This window comes from Phaethon aethereus (assembly GCF_964289735.1).
Source record: "Phaethon aethereus genome assembly, chromosome: 1".
In the NCBI taxonomy this organism is placed as follows: Eukaryota; Metazoa; Chordata; class Aves; order Phaethontiformes; family Phaethontidae; genus Phaethon; species Phaethon aethereus.
Window position 1 is genome coordinate 199,177,733 of NC_138575.1, and position 15,932 is coordinate 199,193,664.

Sequence of the window (15,932 nt, forward strand, 5' to 3'; positions counted from 1 at the left end):
TCTCCCTTCTTAACAGCTGGCAGAATATATTCATTTCTAGTTAGACAAATCACAGAGGAAGTCTCTGTATGTGCACAGTACCACTATTCAAATTTATGGTAATATCTGTGGTGCAGTTCAGGGGACCTCTTTATTCTGAAAACTTGTTATGCCCTTGCTTGAAGCCTGTTCAAGTCAGCTGTAATTTACATCTATGTTTAGGTGCTCCCTTTAAATTTTGTTTTGAATAGGGATGGATGTTAGTATATACAGGAAAACTACTGGAGCCACAGCTTAAATAAGATATACAGGGCAAATGTATGTAGATAAATGTAACTAACTTAGATGCTAAGGGTTAGTTAAAAGTTAGTTAACCCTTACAATGTACATTTCCTATATTGCTAAGGAAGAGAAACAGGTCCGTGAAGACCTCTATCAAACCGTTTTGCAGACCTTATCATCTATTTGCTTCTTTTCATGGATTGTGCTAGGTAGTCCAAGAAGGTGATTTAGACCTCTTGTCTCCACTGATGTTACAGGGAATCAGTAGGAAATACTTACTGACAAATGGAGCACAGCTGGATCCTCAAAAAAACCCCCAACAAAACCCAAAACAACAGATGAGGGCAGTGCCTCTTTATGTTTTGTACAAAATCCTCGTACTTTTAGCAGCTCTCTCCAAAAGTAGAGACTTGGCTTCTAGGCCTTTCCCATACTGAAGTAGTTCAAGGCCACATCTCAGAACAAAGTTTTGATACTCAGCGCCTAATCTGAGGCTACATCTGCTGCTGGGTGAAAGCTGATGAATTTGGAGCAGCCATTGACTTTGGAGGGTTTACACAGATGAAATTTAGTCACCAATCTCAGCCAGAGTTGGTGTCCAAAAGTTCCTTCTATTGTCAACAACAGAGGGAGGACTTTCCAATGGGTGATCCATAGCAGCCAAATCAGGTTCATGTGTTTCTACTACATTTGGTGCGTACAGCTTGTTCGTATTTGGCTGTGGCAGGGACCTCTTGGAAGGGCTGAAAATAGCTAAACTGAAACTGTACTTGACTGAGTTCTAGCGGAAAATCTGCATTACCCTTGTTTACATGATGCTGCTTCTCTCATATGTTGACTAAGAAATATTTTCTTTTGGAGTAATGTCATCTGGGGTACTCTCTCACAACACTGAAATCTTAACAAATTGCACTCGTACCCAGATTTAGACTTTACTTTTTAAAGTATTATAAGGTTTTAAACTTTAACTGGTTCAAAATATTTTTTTTAATGTTCCTAGGTTCTGGGACACTTTTCTGTCAGTGCGAGGGCAATGAGATGGAAGAAGGACTGTTTCTTCTCTAAGGCATGCATTTCTGTCTGCTTGCCATGAAAACTTTTGTGGCCATAGCCTATTATGGGGCAAAGATAAAACATTGTGCCTTTCCAACACTTCCTGGCTTGATGAGAAGGAAGGTCCAGTGTTCCTCTAATCTTCTCGCCATGGAGCTTTTTCATGGACTTCCTAAAAATTGCCTTCACATGGCCTGTGAGAAGCCTGCCTGGATGTTTTCAAGTGTCCTAAGCCACCTCATGTTATATGGACACCCAGGGTTTCACCCATACTAGAATGGTCTGGCCATGAGCGGGGTCATGTTGGCATGCTTGCTTTCTCAATAAGCAGCAAATATGGCCTGGAGGGTGCCTTGATCTTGTTCTCAAAATTTATTGTAGAGCTGTCCAGTTACCTTTTGACACCACTTCACTGGTAGGAAGCGTGCAACTTGTGAGGGACCGTAGGTAACAGTGCTGTGACCTTCAGTCAGGAAGGGAAGATCCTTAATCCCCTTTCACTCCTTCCAGGGCAGTTCCAGCTTTACAGCAAGTTGTTTGAGTGAGAATTTGGTATCTTGGAGGTCAATACGTGGCTCTTGCCATGGAAGCAGCCGACTTTTGCCCTTCCCATTGAAGGGGCTGCCATGGTGGCATTTCCTAAGGAAATGCAGCCAGTGGTGCTCGAGGGCACGTTTCCTCGGTTAGATGTGTAGCCACAAGGTCCTGAACTTTCTTCACAGTGTGCTCAGTGAACAATTTGAGAGCAAAGCCATTGACTAAAAACATGCATAGCTTTCATTTCTACTTTCTTTCCTGAGTCATTCTCGTGGAAGATTATGAGAGTCCTGAGTCAGGGCAGCAGGATTTCTCTCAGAGGAAGAGAGTAGGTGTAGTGAGGAGGGACCCCATCTTATTTGCTTTCCCCTTCCAGTATAACATCATAAATGTGAGTGGACTGGAAACAGGATGATTGTCATTGTTAATGGTGTGTTTTTTTTCTTTGTTTTTCTAGGATCTAGTTCAGGATCAAAATTAAAAGTTCCTGAGCTGAGTATAAATGGCATACAGCACGTTGTTCAAGCAGGCCAGACTTTAAATCTCACCTGCAGGTAACCAGCTGAGTGGATTCTGATAATTTGGCTGGGAGTTCATACACCTGACACTTTCTTTATTTGTAACTGAAATTAGAAAAAAATGAAACCGTATATTGTGGGGAAAGGTGGGGAGTGAACTTCAATGGCAATTGTTTAATAGTTCTTTGTTGTTTCTGTTGTTGTTTTTGGAAAACAAGATAAAAGAGAACCCCAGAAATAGCCTGATATAATAAAAAAGAAAGCTTGGGAACTAGAGCTATATAATTGCAGCCCAACATAATTGTTTCTGCTTCCTTATCTGTATTTGCAGGGGGGAAATGGTTCATTCATGGTCTTTGCCTGAAACTCTAAGTAAGGATAGCAAAAGGCTGAAAGTAATTAAATATGCCTGTGGAAGGAATGGGAAGCAGTCCTGCAGCAGTCTGACCTTGAGCAGAACTCAAGCAAGTGACACTGGAAACTATAGCTGCAAATACCCAACAAGTCCAGTGAAAAAGAAGAAGGAATCTACAGTCTATGTATTTATTAATGGTAAGATTATGGTTTTTTAACACTTCTTGGTACCTGCAATTCAATACAGCAAATTGGATAAATAGGACAGTTCAGCTGTGGTTAAATACAGGGTTTTGAATGATATTTTCAGCCTTGCAAAATGTAATGATAATTTATCAGTTAATGTATGAAATTTGCTTTCTCAGAGCTTGCAAATACAAAAGCTAGTGTTTTATCTGTTAGGGAAAAAATGAAGAAAGAAAAAGACCCAATCCAGGCAGACTGCTAGAGTAAATAAAACTCCATGTGGAAGTAGACTAGAAGTGAATCTGTAAAACGGGCATCAGAGAACTCATATCTTACAGAGTTGGATGATGACTGATGAAAACCATCTATTTGGTACAATGTCCACTTTAACTTGTCTGTGTAAGATTATAGATTTCTAGGCAGCTGAAGGATGCCAAAGCTGTCTGTCTAAATCACTGAATTATCTTGTGCTGTAGAAAATTGCTATTTGCATGTTAAATCACATTCAGAAATGTAGTCCATGTTACAGATCGTAAAAACCTAGAATAAATGGAATCAAACTAAACACAGAATTGTGTTGAGCAAACAACTATTGTGTAATGTATGGGAAATGCTGGAATTAGGTCAGTTAGGGTCTAACAGAAATTGCTTTCTGATCCTGTTTTCTTCCAGGATATTAATCAGACGCTTCTCAGAACAGTTGAATTCAATAGACACAATAATAAAAGAAGAAATTAGAAGCACCTTTAGTGATTTAATTTTATATTTTAGTTTTTCTTCATTTTTACAGAATAAAATTAATAGATTACTGTAAGATATTAGGATTCACAGATTTTGAAAGGCCATATTACAGAGAATGTGCAACTGGAAGTTTTCCAAATTATGTGTCTGCTGCTTCTAACGAGTTCACATCAGATTGAATTAGCCTTTGTGTTCATTTTGTGACATGAAGAGTGGGACTGGTGCTGTGAAAAAGCAGAATGAAGTGGACCTCTTACTACAGTGATAGAACATAAGATAGCTCCCCCATTATTGTGTGTTGCTTTATTGAGAATTATTGAATAATTCATGCTGTTCATCCTGCTTTCCTTCACCTGAAATGTACTGCAGAGTGTTTTTCTCACCCAATTATTTTCATATAATTCACTGGATATCCAACTACAGATGCATCCATGGAAGCATAACCAAAGTAGGTTATTTATTTAGTGACCAACATTTCCTGCTGCCTAGGAAAACTTACAATTTTCTTGGATGACTTTTGCAAGTTTCCCATCATGGGACCTTCTTGAACTTCCCACCTTGGATGTCTTCCCTATCTGAGATCTACTGACAATCCTCTCCATTCACCACATAAGAAGAGCAAGGATGGTTGTGACTCTGACTGAGAATCTCTTTGCTAAAAGCACTTTATGATATAAGAGGTTCCTTTACGTTCTCTTGGTCTCTTTACTGTTTGAAGCGTTAATTTTTCTGCATCCTCAATTTCTACAGATGGAAGATACAACCAGTCTTTCTAACGCTTCACTGCTTCCTGACTTGTATGTAGCTTGTTTGCATCTGAAAGAGATCCTCAATTAGATGTATGTGAACCAAGGTTATCTGCCTAATTCACATGGTCATGGAGGAGAAACGTATCACTGGAGAAAAGTGTCTTGGTTTTATTGATTTTTCAAGGACATTCAGTCATTAAATATTGATGTCACTGTTGAAGATGGGATTAGATTACATTTATGCTCCTACCTCACTTGCCAAAAACCAGTAAAATGTTTAAGAGGCAAACCTGTATCAAGCTTAGACCTCTTTGGCATCTTAATTTTATGAATTTGACAATCCTTTTGACTGAAATCCAATTTCTTAACACTTAAGTGTTGATTGTGTCCTAGTAAGTACAGATGAGTATTAGGGCAAACTACTGATAATGAGGGAGACTGCAAGGTAACTGCTCATTTAATGCCTGTCGAAAATGTCACTCTGCCCTAAGGTGGGGAAAGGTATATTGACAGTTCCAGGAAGAAATGTTGAGTAGGTTGGTAGTCAGTATCTTCTTTCTTTTCAAAACTCATCCTTTCTGATAAGTGCAGCATTAGCATTTGGAAAGAAAATACTTAAGGAATACCTTAATATAAGTCATTGTTTCTGTGAACATGCATGAAATTCAATTACCTGGCTCAAGTGGGGGTGAGATGTGGTAACAAAACCCGCTGTGAAGACTACCTTTCTTGAGTTTAGTTTTATTTTAAATGAATTTTTGGGTGCTTAGGAAATAAACATTTGTAAAATTTGGGTCCCTCCTAGTTTTGTATTGTTTCCTGTGGCAGGACGTTGTGTCAGTCCATTTCCCATATTAGCTCCATGTGGATCACCGCGGTGCCTGTTTCCCATGTTTTAGCATGCTGCAAATGAGAACAAATAGTTGCTATTTACAAACACAGAATCTGAATCAGGAAAGTTGATATTGTTTGTACAGGAAGTCATCACTTATTGTTTTTAAAATGTTATTCATTTCCGTAATTAGAGTGATACTGAATATGAACTGGATTTAACAAAAAAACCCCCAACAATAAATCCAGTAAGTCCTTTGGTTCAGTACTGTGTGTATGTTATGGCAGAAGATGAGCTTCTATAGTCAAAAACAAGATGCAAGATGATGAGAAGGAGACTGCAAGTCCCTCATGCCCCAGGATGACTTGAAGCATTTCTTTAGTCCTGTGTTCGGGTGATCAAGAACAGGCAGGCTGGTGACTTCTTTTGCAGGAACTAGTCCTTACACCACCCTCTTTCAGCTGGAGAGGTCACTACTGAGTTGCACAGGGGAGTGAGTGCACAGTGTGTGCCACAGCTACTCTTGACCACACACAGCTCAGGAATTGAGACATCAAGTGAGGGAAATGAATTCTCTTAAGAGCCTTGGACTTTGCTCTAAGAAAACTGATGGCCCAACTTCCACGAGCCATGGGAAAAATCCGAAATGAAGCAAAGCCTCTTTGCCAATTTCTCCACTGTCTTGGACCCAAAACTGTTCAGATCTTTGTTTTGTTGGGCAACTGTAGCCTAGTAGTAAAATGGAAAGATTTGTAATGAACACTCACTGCGTATGTTGGAGTGAGGCATGGGGAATTTTCTGCTTGAAAAGAGATAATTATGGAATAAAGACATTTAAGGAACACCAAATTATCAGTAGGCTGTTTTGAAACCTATGTAGATTTTCCTGGGGACAGTGCTAAAGTCTTTTCTTTCTGCCTGGCTTTGTTCTGGTATCTCTGAGACACTCTTCCAGTTGCTGGAGCTCACTTGCTTTCTTCAAAAGCATGCAGTTTTCTTCGTTCTCTACTCTCATCATCTCTTGCCTTTGATCAATTTTTCCCATGGAATGACAAAGGAAAAACATGTAAGTCCAATTACATTGATATATCAAGGTTAGATTTTTGCAAGATTTTAAACAAACTTTGATTCAATTTGAAGTGTTGCTACTTCCTGTGATGAAGACAGCTTTCAGCTATTAATATAAAAAAGTAATGTCTTAATTGTGCTGCAACAGAGAATTCTTCTCTAAGTGAATTTGTACTTGACTTTAGGGTATTACCCCATTTCTTAGTCAATGTTCTCCCTCTCCTTGTCTGTCCTCACACTCCTGCTGTGCATGTCTTCTGACCACGTGCTTTTCCTTACAAAATGAGACATGTCCTGGTACTTCAATCAAGCACCATTCAAAATATTCTGTTTTAAAATCAGACCTCTAGGCTGAGTCAGTTGTCTGTTCTCTTTCTGTACTTAACAGGTAGAAAAAAGGACCTCCTGGTACGTATTTCTTGTCACTGACTTTACAAGGAATCTGGAGAACAAGCTTAGAATAGATGTCTTGCTTTGAGACGGTTTAAGTCAGGTGAGACAAATCAGAGCTGGGTAATTAAAGGTACAAGTCCTGAGAGTATTTGTACTCACCAATGCCTAGAATGTCAAACATATCCACTAATTTTGGACATTTGGCTTGCTATGTGTCTCAGGTTGGACAGTCCAAAATTCAGGGCTTTAGCATTAGTGAATGGTTCAAAACATAAGCCTCTGAAGTGCCAAATCATATGGGGGTTTGAGTGCATTTTCAAACTCTAGAGCTGTATCCTGCAAGTGCTGAGCGTATGGCATCTCCTTGGGAGGTCCACTTGTTGACAGATAGCTGGATCCAGCCCCAGAACTGACATGGATTTAAGATTTAGCTTGAATGGATTCACTCCTGTAACCCTAAAGGTACTATGTTGCAGAACAGGGAGGGCATCAAAAGAGTTCCCCAAAAGGGAAGCATCAAAGTCAAAATCATTTAACAGGTGAAAACCGTAGTAAGGCAGAATACCCTGAAAGCTCAGAAAGGGAGATTTTCTTCTTTTTCCTTTTTCTTCCTCTTATTCAGAAATAAGGTACTGACAGAAGAACCTGCTGAGGCGTGGGAAACTCTTCTTCCCCTGTGCTTTTTTTCTCTTTGCTTTTGGCACAGTTTTAACGTATAAGCATTATAGTTTTGGCTTACGCTGTCAGAGTCAGTAATATGATAGCACGTCTGTTACGAAAAGGAAACTAGTTAAACTTAAGCTATGCTACAGCTGTATCAAGCATGTGGACACATTTTTAGTGTCTAATGAGGTTCCTGTTGCAAAACAGAGCCCTCTAGGACTTGCTGACGTCAATCACCTGTAACTGCCATGCTTTTGTCATTGCATGTATATGAACTTCGCATTATAGTACACCGTGTTGAGCGGAGCATGTGTGGATGCCTTGGCAGCATCAAGGGCTGCACCAAGCACTAAACTCTCCAAGGTCGTCCTTCCTCACCAAGGCTTATAGCTGCTACTGAAACAGAAATACATTTCCAAGATGAACCATCATGAGGGAAGGATACATCTGAAAAAGTGTTCCTAATGCCCATTAGCCTTTCTAGACATCCCTTTCTAAACATAGCAATTGCTCTAGTGTGGATTTCCTGGCTAATGTGGATAAGAATATTCTTCCTTAAGAGTTTTAACCGTGTTTTATGTGTGTTAGGGACCTACATCAACGATAGCATAGTATAACTAGTCCCAGAGGAAAACAAACAAACCCTGCCTAAAAATCACTGTACAATTATGCTAGCAATGCTTTGTGTCTGAATGTGCTCCAGATACAAAGTATTCCCCTCCTTTTTATTTTTACTTTTTTTTCCTGGACTTCTGTAATTATTAATTTACATCTCAAGTCTTCCTTCAAGGCTTAGAAATCATTTGAATTTGAAGAGTATTACTCTACAGGCTGAGAAGAGGCAAGAGTGGAAAAGCCCTTCTTGGAGATAAGTGTTATGCTTCCAGATATACAAAATTGGATTTATTTTTTTTCTTGAGGAACACAGACACCTACATGTGAGCAGGTTAAGTAGGTGCATTTCCTAGGGCATGATTCCTCTCATCGTAAAACAGATGTCTAAAACAGGTCAGATGAGTCCCATGGCAGAATTCCCCCTTTCTCCTAGTGACAACACTAACATTTTGGCCACCTAGCTCAGTGAGAAACATCTATATTTTAGATAGGTAAGTGACATGAGAGCCACTCTTGGTGTGCAAGGTTCTCCTCGAATTATTTCTGAACAGCCCCACTAATTTAGCCGGGATAATTAAAGTTAGTTAGTGTGGATCCCTACAATGCAAAGAGGAATTTGGCAATTGGCCCATTAACTTTAATGAAGTTTGCATGTCTGTACGTTAGTGAAGACTTTGGTCATCTTCACGTGCATGAGAGAAAAGAGTGGTATGTGAATGTGAGGAAATAGTTTTGGCTCTTTCAGTCTGAAAAAAATCATAATGATGAGCCAAGTGTAAGTAGGTGCTTTGGCAAAACTTCAGAGGACAAACTTTCAGAGATTTCAAGGAGCTCAGATTTTCCTGCAGAGACTTTTCTTCTTGCAAATGTATGTTTAAGTACTCTGACTTACATTGCTCAGGTTATTAAAAACAAACCAAATCCAAGAACAGTAGCTGAAGCCTGTGGAAATAAAGAACCTCTCTATCTTTCCTGATTTTGGCATTTCAGTATTGGCTAATTTAGTTGTTTGTGCAAACCCCATAAATAGCCTAGTCAGGTTACTGATACCAGACAAAATATTGCTTGTGCTAAGTCTCTTATCGAGTTTGTATCGGCTGCCAACCAGCTTAATAAAAAGCTGCTATTTATGTTCTTTAACAATATAGCAAGTGACCTTCATGGATTTTGTGATTTCATGAATGCTCTTTGTGGTTTCATGTTGATTGTAACTGAGAGATATTGTAAGGAACACAGTCAAACCAGTACACAGTCATTAATTCCAGGCACAATTTAAAAATACACCTAACTGAATTTTAAAGTAACCTTTAGCATATGCAAGTATTCTGCCTGTCCATCTTTCACTTCGCTACCCTTTCAGGCAGCTCTGAAGCAAAAGAACAAACAAACAAAAAAACCCACAACCAAAAACCCAAACGAAAATTCAAAAATCAAGGTCAACCCACTTAGATTTCCATTCCAAATCCTGATGGAGCTGAACGTGTAACTTGGATGTGGCCTTCAAGATAGGTCAATCCATGATGTTCCTTTTGTGTCTAGAGCTTTCTGACTGAAGCTGGCACAGATGACTACTGGCAGGAGGTGAGGTCATCCCACATGTGCTGCCAGCCAGCTGTTCAGAGAAGGATAGATTTACCTTCCCTCAGGAAGGAATTTGGAGGAAATGTAGCAGGAGCCACTGGCAATAGCTAGGGCTATGATGGGAGGGAAAGAGGAAAAAAGAAGCAAGGATTGCTATTATCTGCGGGACAGAAGGATTCCACGTTGTTGGCATACCCTGCCAACATGGCATAACCTGCCCTGGTGCTGCTGTAGGTTTGGCTTTGCCCAATCCAGGTTGGTCGAGCCTGCACCAGATTCTGGTCTTGAGACAGTGAGAGTATCCCCTTATGGCCATTAAGACAGAAGGAGAATAAAATCAAAGGGAATCAGGAAAAGCCTCCACACTCATTATGAAAACAAAACTGTGCTAGGAAACATGATGCGTATTTCTTTTAATCAAAAGCAGGAAGACATTTGGAGCACTTGGGGCCATCGATTGCCCTCCAGCCCATGGCGGAAGTCCCCGCTGATGTCAATGGGAGCTCTGCACGCGAATAGCGGGGGCATGGAGACGCCTTGGCGTACCACTGCAGGGAGTGTACTGTGAAAGGCTGTGACTGAGCTTTAAAGCCTACTGAGAGCAGCCAGGGCATTTAGTTGACTTCTATAGAGCACTTCATTGACTTATCCAGGCGCGAACGTGCAGTTCCATTGAAAAAGAAGAAAAAAAGCCAAGCGTGGTGTTTTGTGCTCTTTTCCTGTCCTTGCTTTTGGATGGGCAGGAATCCTGTGAGGTCTGAGCTGCACAGCCCCCACTGCCTCGGTATTGGCATCAGTCAGTGGTGACACTGTGTCTGCAGACAACACCGGTAGTCCCCAGAACAGCTCTTCCTCACACTTGTAATGATCTGGATATTATGGTACAGGAAACTACTTTGCAAAGCTTGCTGGTTTTGGGCAGGAGCTCTTAATTTTGTGACAAAGACAAACAAGTCTTTGGGGAGTCGTAAATCCGTTTGCCTGGTGATGTTAAGGAGCAGGTGACCTCTTCCGTGGCTGAAGCCCCTGAAACAAAAAAGGTCCTTTTCACCATGCTACACACAGGTTCATTCTTGGTCTTTCCTTGAGTCGTACTGCAGAGGAAACGCCAGCCTAACAAGTCCTTAGAGTATTTTTTATTACATACGCATCCTCTATTACTCATAAGTTCCTTTTGCGATCTCAGTGGACATTTAACACCTATTATTAAATAAAGCATTGTGGCTTTCATTTCAAAAAGTTCGTGTAGCAATTTCATTAAAGCTCTTTAGGAAAACCTTTTCCGTATTCTGGGGTACATTTGAGATACTCTACCTTAGGATTCTCCCCAGTATAAATTAGAGTAGAATTTGTTTCTCTTCCTGTTTGGTGTCTCAAACAAAAATATTATTGCATATAAGAAGAAAATATGATCCTAAGGGCAGAACAGTTTTATGACACTGGGAAGTGCAGATTGCACTTTTGAAAGAGAAGCAAAAGTAATGTATTTGAAGAACTACTTGAGTGAACATAGGTCAACACGCAGATGTCTGGGACCAGAACAATTGAATAAAGTACTACAGTTGGAGGTTTTATAAAGGGTCAATTCTTGCTGGCTTTACTCATTTCTTATCCAAGAAAGATTTCCATTGTTATTTGTAAGATTTTTGACTGAGTGAAAATAATAAAATTTGCCTGAAAAAACATTGGAGCTGCAGATAAGCACAGAATTAAGATCTGAATGTTCCACTTTTTCAAGAGTTAAAAACTAAACCTTATGTGAATTTTGAGGTAGTCTGTCTGTGATGTGAGTCAAACCGAACCTTCAGATCTGAACACCTGCAAAGAAGATTTGGAGCCAGAGCCTGTGTCTTGAGCCCCTCTTTGTTAAGTGGTCCAAACAATAGCAGCAGCAATGTTCCCTGTTCCCAGCGCAAGCTATTTATGACAATGCCCTTTGTTAAGGGGATTGTTCAAGGGACGGTAAATTACTCTGCCAAGCTTTAGTTATTGAGTCGAAAGGAATTAATGTTTTCCTGGCATTTTCATTTACCTTGTCACTTAAAAAAGAGACATATAGGTATTGTGAGAGTGGGAAGGAGAATAATTAACCCTCGCTAGTCCATTTTCTCAGAGTTGAAAATAAGGCTGGATAATCACAATAGATTGTTTCTCCTGGTGAAGTCAGTGTGAGTTTTTCCCATCAATTGCCTTGCAGAGAGCAGGAACATGTCCTCTGTAGGGGTTTCCTGATAAGTGAATTTCAGCTCACTTCCCATATAATTACTTCTCCTTGTGATAATAAAATAGAAATGTCCTGAAATAATAAACACATATCTCAGCAGTAGAGATGATGCTGTAATGGGAAAAATGTGCTTCAACTGTCCTGGATTATTAAAGTAGATATCAAAGTACTTCTATTGATATTGAGTGATAAATATATTTTCAAATATTTAATAATGTTTTGCTGAATCTGTTTAGATAAAAGTAAACAGAAGATTGATTGGAGGACTTTGTCTAGCTTTTGTTATGGACAGGGTTAATATCTTCTTTCAAGGCTGTATGCACCGTTACAATTTCCACACACTGTCTTAAGATTACAGATATTAACCTTTTCTTTTTCTTCTCTTGCAGATACTAGCAATCCATTTGTAGAGATGCACAGTGATATACCTAAAATAATACACATGACTGTGGGAAGAGAAATGATCATTCCATGCAGAGTCACAGCACCAAATATTGCTGTTACTTTAAAAAAGGTACCTCAATCCAAGCATGCTCTGAAAGTGTTATTGTGGATGCTGCTTGTTTGTTTGTTTGTTTACAGCCATTGTAATGCTTTTGCAATATTTCAACAGTTTAGTATTTCTTAAACAAAGTTTCTGGGTGTCTGTGTGTTTAGAAATATTTCAGCCTTGGAGGCTTCGTATCATATCTCGGAGAAGGGCTTCATCAAATCTCTTGCACTGGATGTGAATTTTCTGAAGAAACTTAAACTTTTCATACCATTTTATTAAATCCTCACTGACAAATGTTTTTTAAGCCCAGGAAGGAATTTCTTGTTAGGAGAAGAGACTTCCTCCCACCTCTTCCCCTTTCCTCCTCTGTCCTCTGGAACAGCCGCTAAGTGCAGTCCCTGGAGACTTGCAGGGGCTGTACAAGGATCTCTGCAAGCCTTTGCCTCACTCCCACCAGCGACTTTGCTGCTTCCTTTTACATGAGTGCGCTTATCAGACAAGGGATGGCTTCTCTTTGTAGGGAAACTTGTGCAGAGTTTGAGACAGTGGGGCCAGTTTTAGAAAAACTAGATATTTTTTCATGTTTTGGGGAAACTATTTCTTGCCTTGGTGCCTTGAGAATTTGTGGTGGGTTGACCCTGCTGGACACCCGGTGCCCACCAAAGCCGCTTTATCACTCCCCTCCTCAGCTGGACAGGGGAGAGAAAATATAATGAAAGACTCGTGGGTCAAGATAAGGACAGTGAGAAATCAGTCACCAATTACTGCCATGGGCAAAACAGACTCAACTTGGGGAAATTAGTTTGATTTATTACCAATCAAATCAGAGTTGGGTAATGAGGAATAAAACCAAATCTTAAAAGCACCTTCCCCCACACACCCCTCCCTTTTTCCTTGGCTCAACTTCACTCATGATTTTCTCTACCTCCTCCTTTCCCAGCAGCGCAGGGGGACGGGGAATGGGGGTTGTGGTCAGTTCATCACACCTTGTCTCTGCTGCTCCTTCCTCCTCAGGGGAGGACTCCTCACGCTCTGCTCCAGCCTGGGGTCCCTCCCACGCGAGACAGTCCTCCACGGACTTCTCCAACCTGAGTCCTTCCCACAGGCTGCAGTTCTTCACGAGCTGCTCCGGCCTGGGTCCCCCCATGGGTGCCGTCCTTCAGGAACAGGCTGCTCCAGCCTGAGTCCCCCATGGAGTCACAAGTCCTGCCAGAAAACCTGCTCCAGCGCGGGCTGCCCACGGGGTCACGGCCTCCTTCGGGCATCCCCCTGCTCTGGCGTGGGGCCCTCCCCAGGTGCAGGTGGAGATCTGCTCCCCCGTGGAGCTCCATGGCTGCAGGGGCACAGCCGGCCTCACCAGGGGCTTCCCCAGGGGCTGCCAGGGAACCTCTGCTCCGGCGCCTGGAGCCCCTCCTGCCCCTCCTGCTGCTCTGGCCTGGGGGCTGCAGGGCTGTTTCTCTCACATGTTCTCACTCCTCTCAGATATTCTCACTCCTCTCTTCTCTAGCTGCAGTTGTGCAGGTGATGTTTTTTCCCTGACTTAACTCTGTTCCCGCCAGAGGCGCTGCCACCATCACTGATGGCCTCGGCCTTGGCCAGTGGTGGGTCCGTCTTGGAGCCGGCTGGTGTTGGCTCTGTCGGACCCAGGGGAAGCTTCTTGGAGCCTCTCACAGAAGCCACCCCTGCAGCCCCCGCTACCGAAACCTGCCCAAAGTTACATGGCCAGTACTGACCTATATGTATGTAGTAAAGTACCTGGTATCAAGGCAGAGAATGGTGGTGCTTTTTTTAAAGTTCTTTGTTTGGCTTAAAAACAAGGTGGATGCGACAGTGATGTTTTGTTTCTAATTAAAAGGAGTTCTGTACATGGTGGTATAAATGTCCATTATTTCTAAATGTTCATTACAGTTACAAGGAAAAGAAATCTATCTTTTGATAGAGTAACATGCAACTGCCAAGTAATACCACTGTAAGATGCTTATTTAGATCAATACAAGTCTTTGATTGTTCTTTGACTATGGAGTTTTACACCAGCCACAGATTTGATCCTGTGTTTCAACTTGACCTGGAGCTTTACAAATTCTATGCAGTGCTGTTTTGCTAATATAGATACTGATTTTACTTATTGGTTTCCACCTGTTAAATCACATGAAAAAAAGAAAAATGCGGAGAAAATAATCTGACCTACAATGTTACTATGTGTGTGTGTACACACACACACACAAACACGGTTCTTTTACTAGAAGTTCACCAGGGGCGGATGATGCATAAGATTCTGTAGCTATAGAATAATAAATGAGGTCTGGCTTTTCATAGGGCGGATGTTGTAAAGTGGGAACTTATTTGGGCACTGTAGTGGTGCATCTGAAATCTCAGCAGATTAAATTCCTAATGGAGAAAATTCCTGTCAAGTTTCTGTACTATTAAACAATATAACAATAATATTTTTCTCCTTATTTGGAAGAGAATGAGACATATCTACTCTCTTTTTTTCATATCAACTTGCCTTTAGCTTGGGGTTGTGGTGTAAGGCACATCTTTACACCATCAAAACCAGATGTAATACTCTGGGAAGGAGAAAGAGGAGGTGGAGCCAAGTTTTGAAAGAAAGGATTGGTTGCTTACATGTTTTGCATTCCAGGAAAAATAAATGTGTTCTCTAATTAATCCCAGAATTTCCTGAAGCTGATTGTAAGCTACAATGCATTACATCATATCTTTCTTTATTTACCATCTGTGGCACCCATATATGAAGATTCCAGCAAGTTTTTGCTCACATAACAATTAAGAGATGTGTTAAATCATTTCACAGCTGCAGGCATACTACTTCTGGAGAGCCAGCAAAAGCTATTCTGTGTTTTCCATTCAGCGATAAAGGAAGAAGTCGGTGTCCCCATAATGCAATCCTGGAGCTGCAAAGAAAATCTCAGCGTTAGAGTCATTAGGTTCTGCATTCTATATTGCCAGGCAGTAAAATTATGAAATATTTTTTGGTAATGTCTCTTCTCTGAAGGGACTCGGTACAGTTGCATGAGAGCTGCCTCCAGCATTTTGTTCCTGTGCAGTGCTACTTCTTAGTTTTTGAGAACTGATGTGGGAAAGGTTTATTATCCGTCTTCAACATTACAAATTATTTTTTTTTTTACTAAAACTGCATCTTTACCTTAATCAACCCTTTTGAGATACTGTGTTGCTCTAACTTCCAGGTTGAACTTCTGTACAAATTGTATTCTATAGCATGGCAATCATATACAATGTAGGAGGAGTCTTAAAAATCAAGAAGCTGATAAAACAGGGGTTGGGAAATGGGGATAGAGTTTTTCGTTCCTGTTTCAAATCCAGCCTTCAGGTTGTGTTATAACCTATATCTGCAATAGGTGATGGCCCTTTCATATGAAGACCTGTGAAATCAATTGATAGTTTTGATCTAATGCATAATAGATAGATATCCAGAGCCTCTGAAACCATCATTCCTATCAATATGATTCTGGCAGCCTCACTCAAGATCCCTAAAATAAGATAAACCTTATTTCAACGAAGGTGTGCACTTCTCTTGCACTTGTCTTGCCTCTTCATTTGCTCTTACCTTGCTAAACAGAGAAAGCATCATCTTTTGGTACAATGGTTTGATCCCTCTGTTTACTGTCCTTTTGGATTCTCTGTC

General features: G+C 40.8%; 1 protein-coding gene across 1 annotated transcript in view; it reads left to right on the top strand.

Annotated features, from left to right (window-relative positions):
- The first annotated feature begins 2,139 nt into the window (after positions 1 to 2,139).
- The window catches only part of FLT1 (fms related receptor tyrosine kinase 1), an 88,440-nt gene continuing 74,647 nt past the window's right edge, over positions 2,140 to 15,932 (top strand). The window contains exons 1-3 of the mRNA XM_082008266.1: positions 2,140 to 2,405; positions 2,701 to 2,921; positions 12,165 to 12,289. Coding sequence (XP_081864392.1) covers positions 2,263 to 2,405; positions 2,701 to 2,921; positions 12,165 to 12,289 — 489 coding nt within the window. The 5' untranslated portion in view covers positions 2,140 to 2,262. The remainder of the gene's footprint in view (positions 2,406 to 2,700; positions 2,922 to 12,164; positions 12,290 to 15,932) is intronic.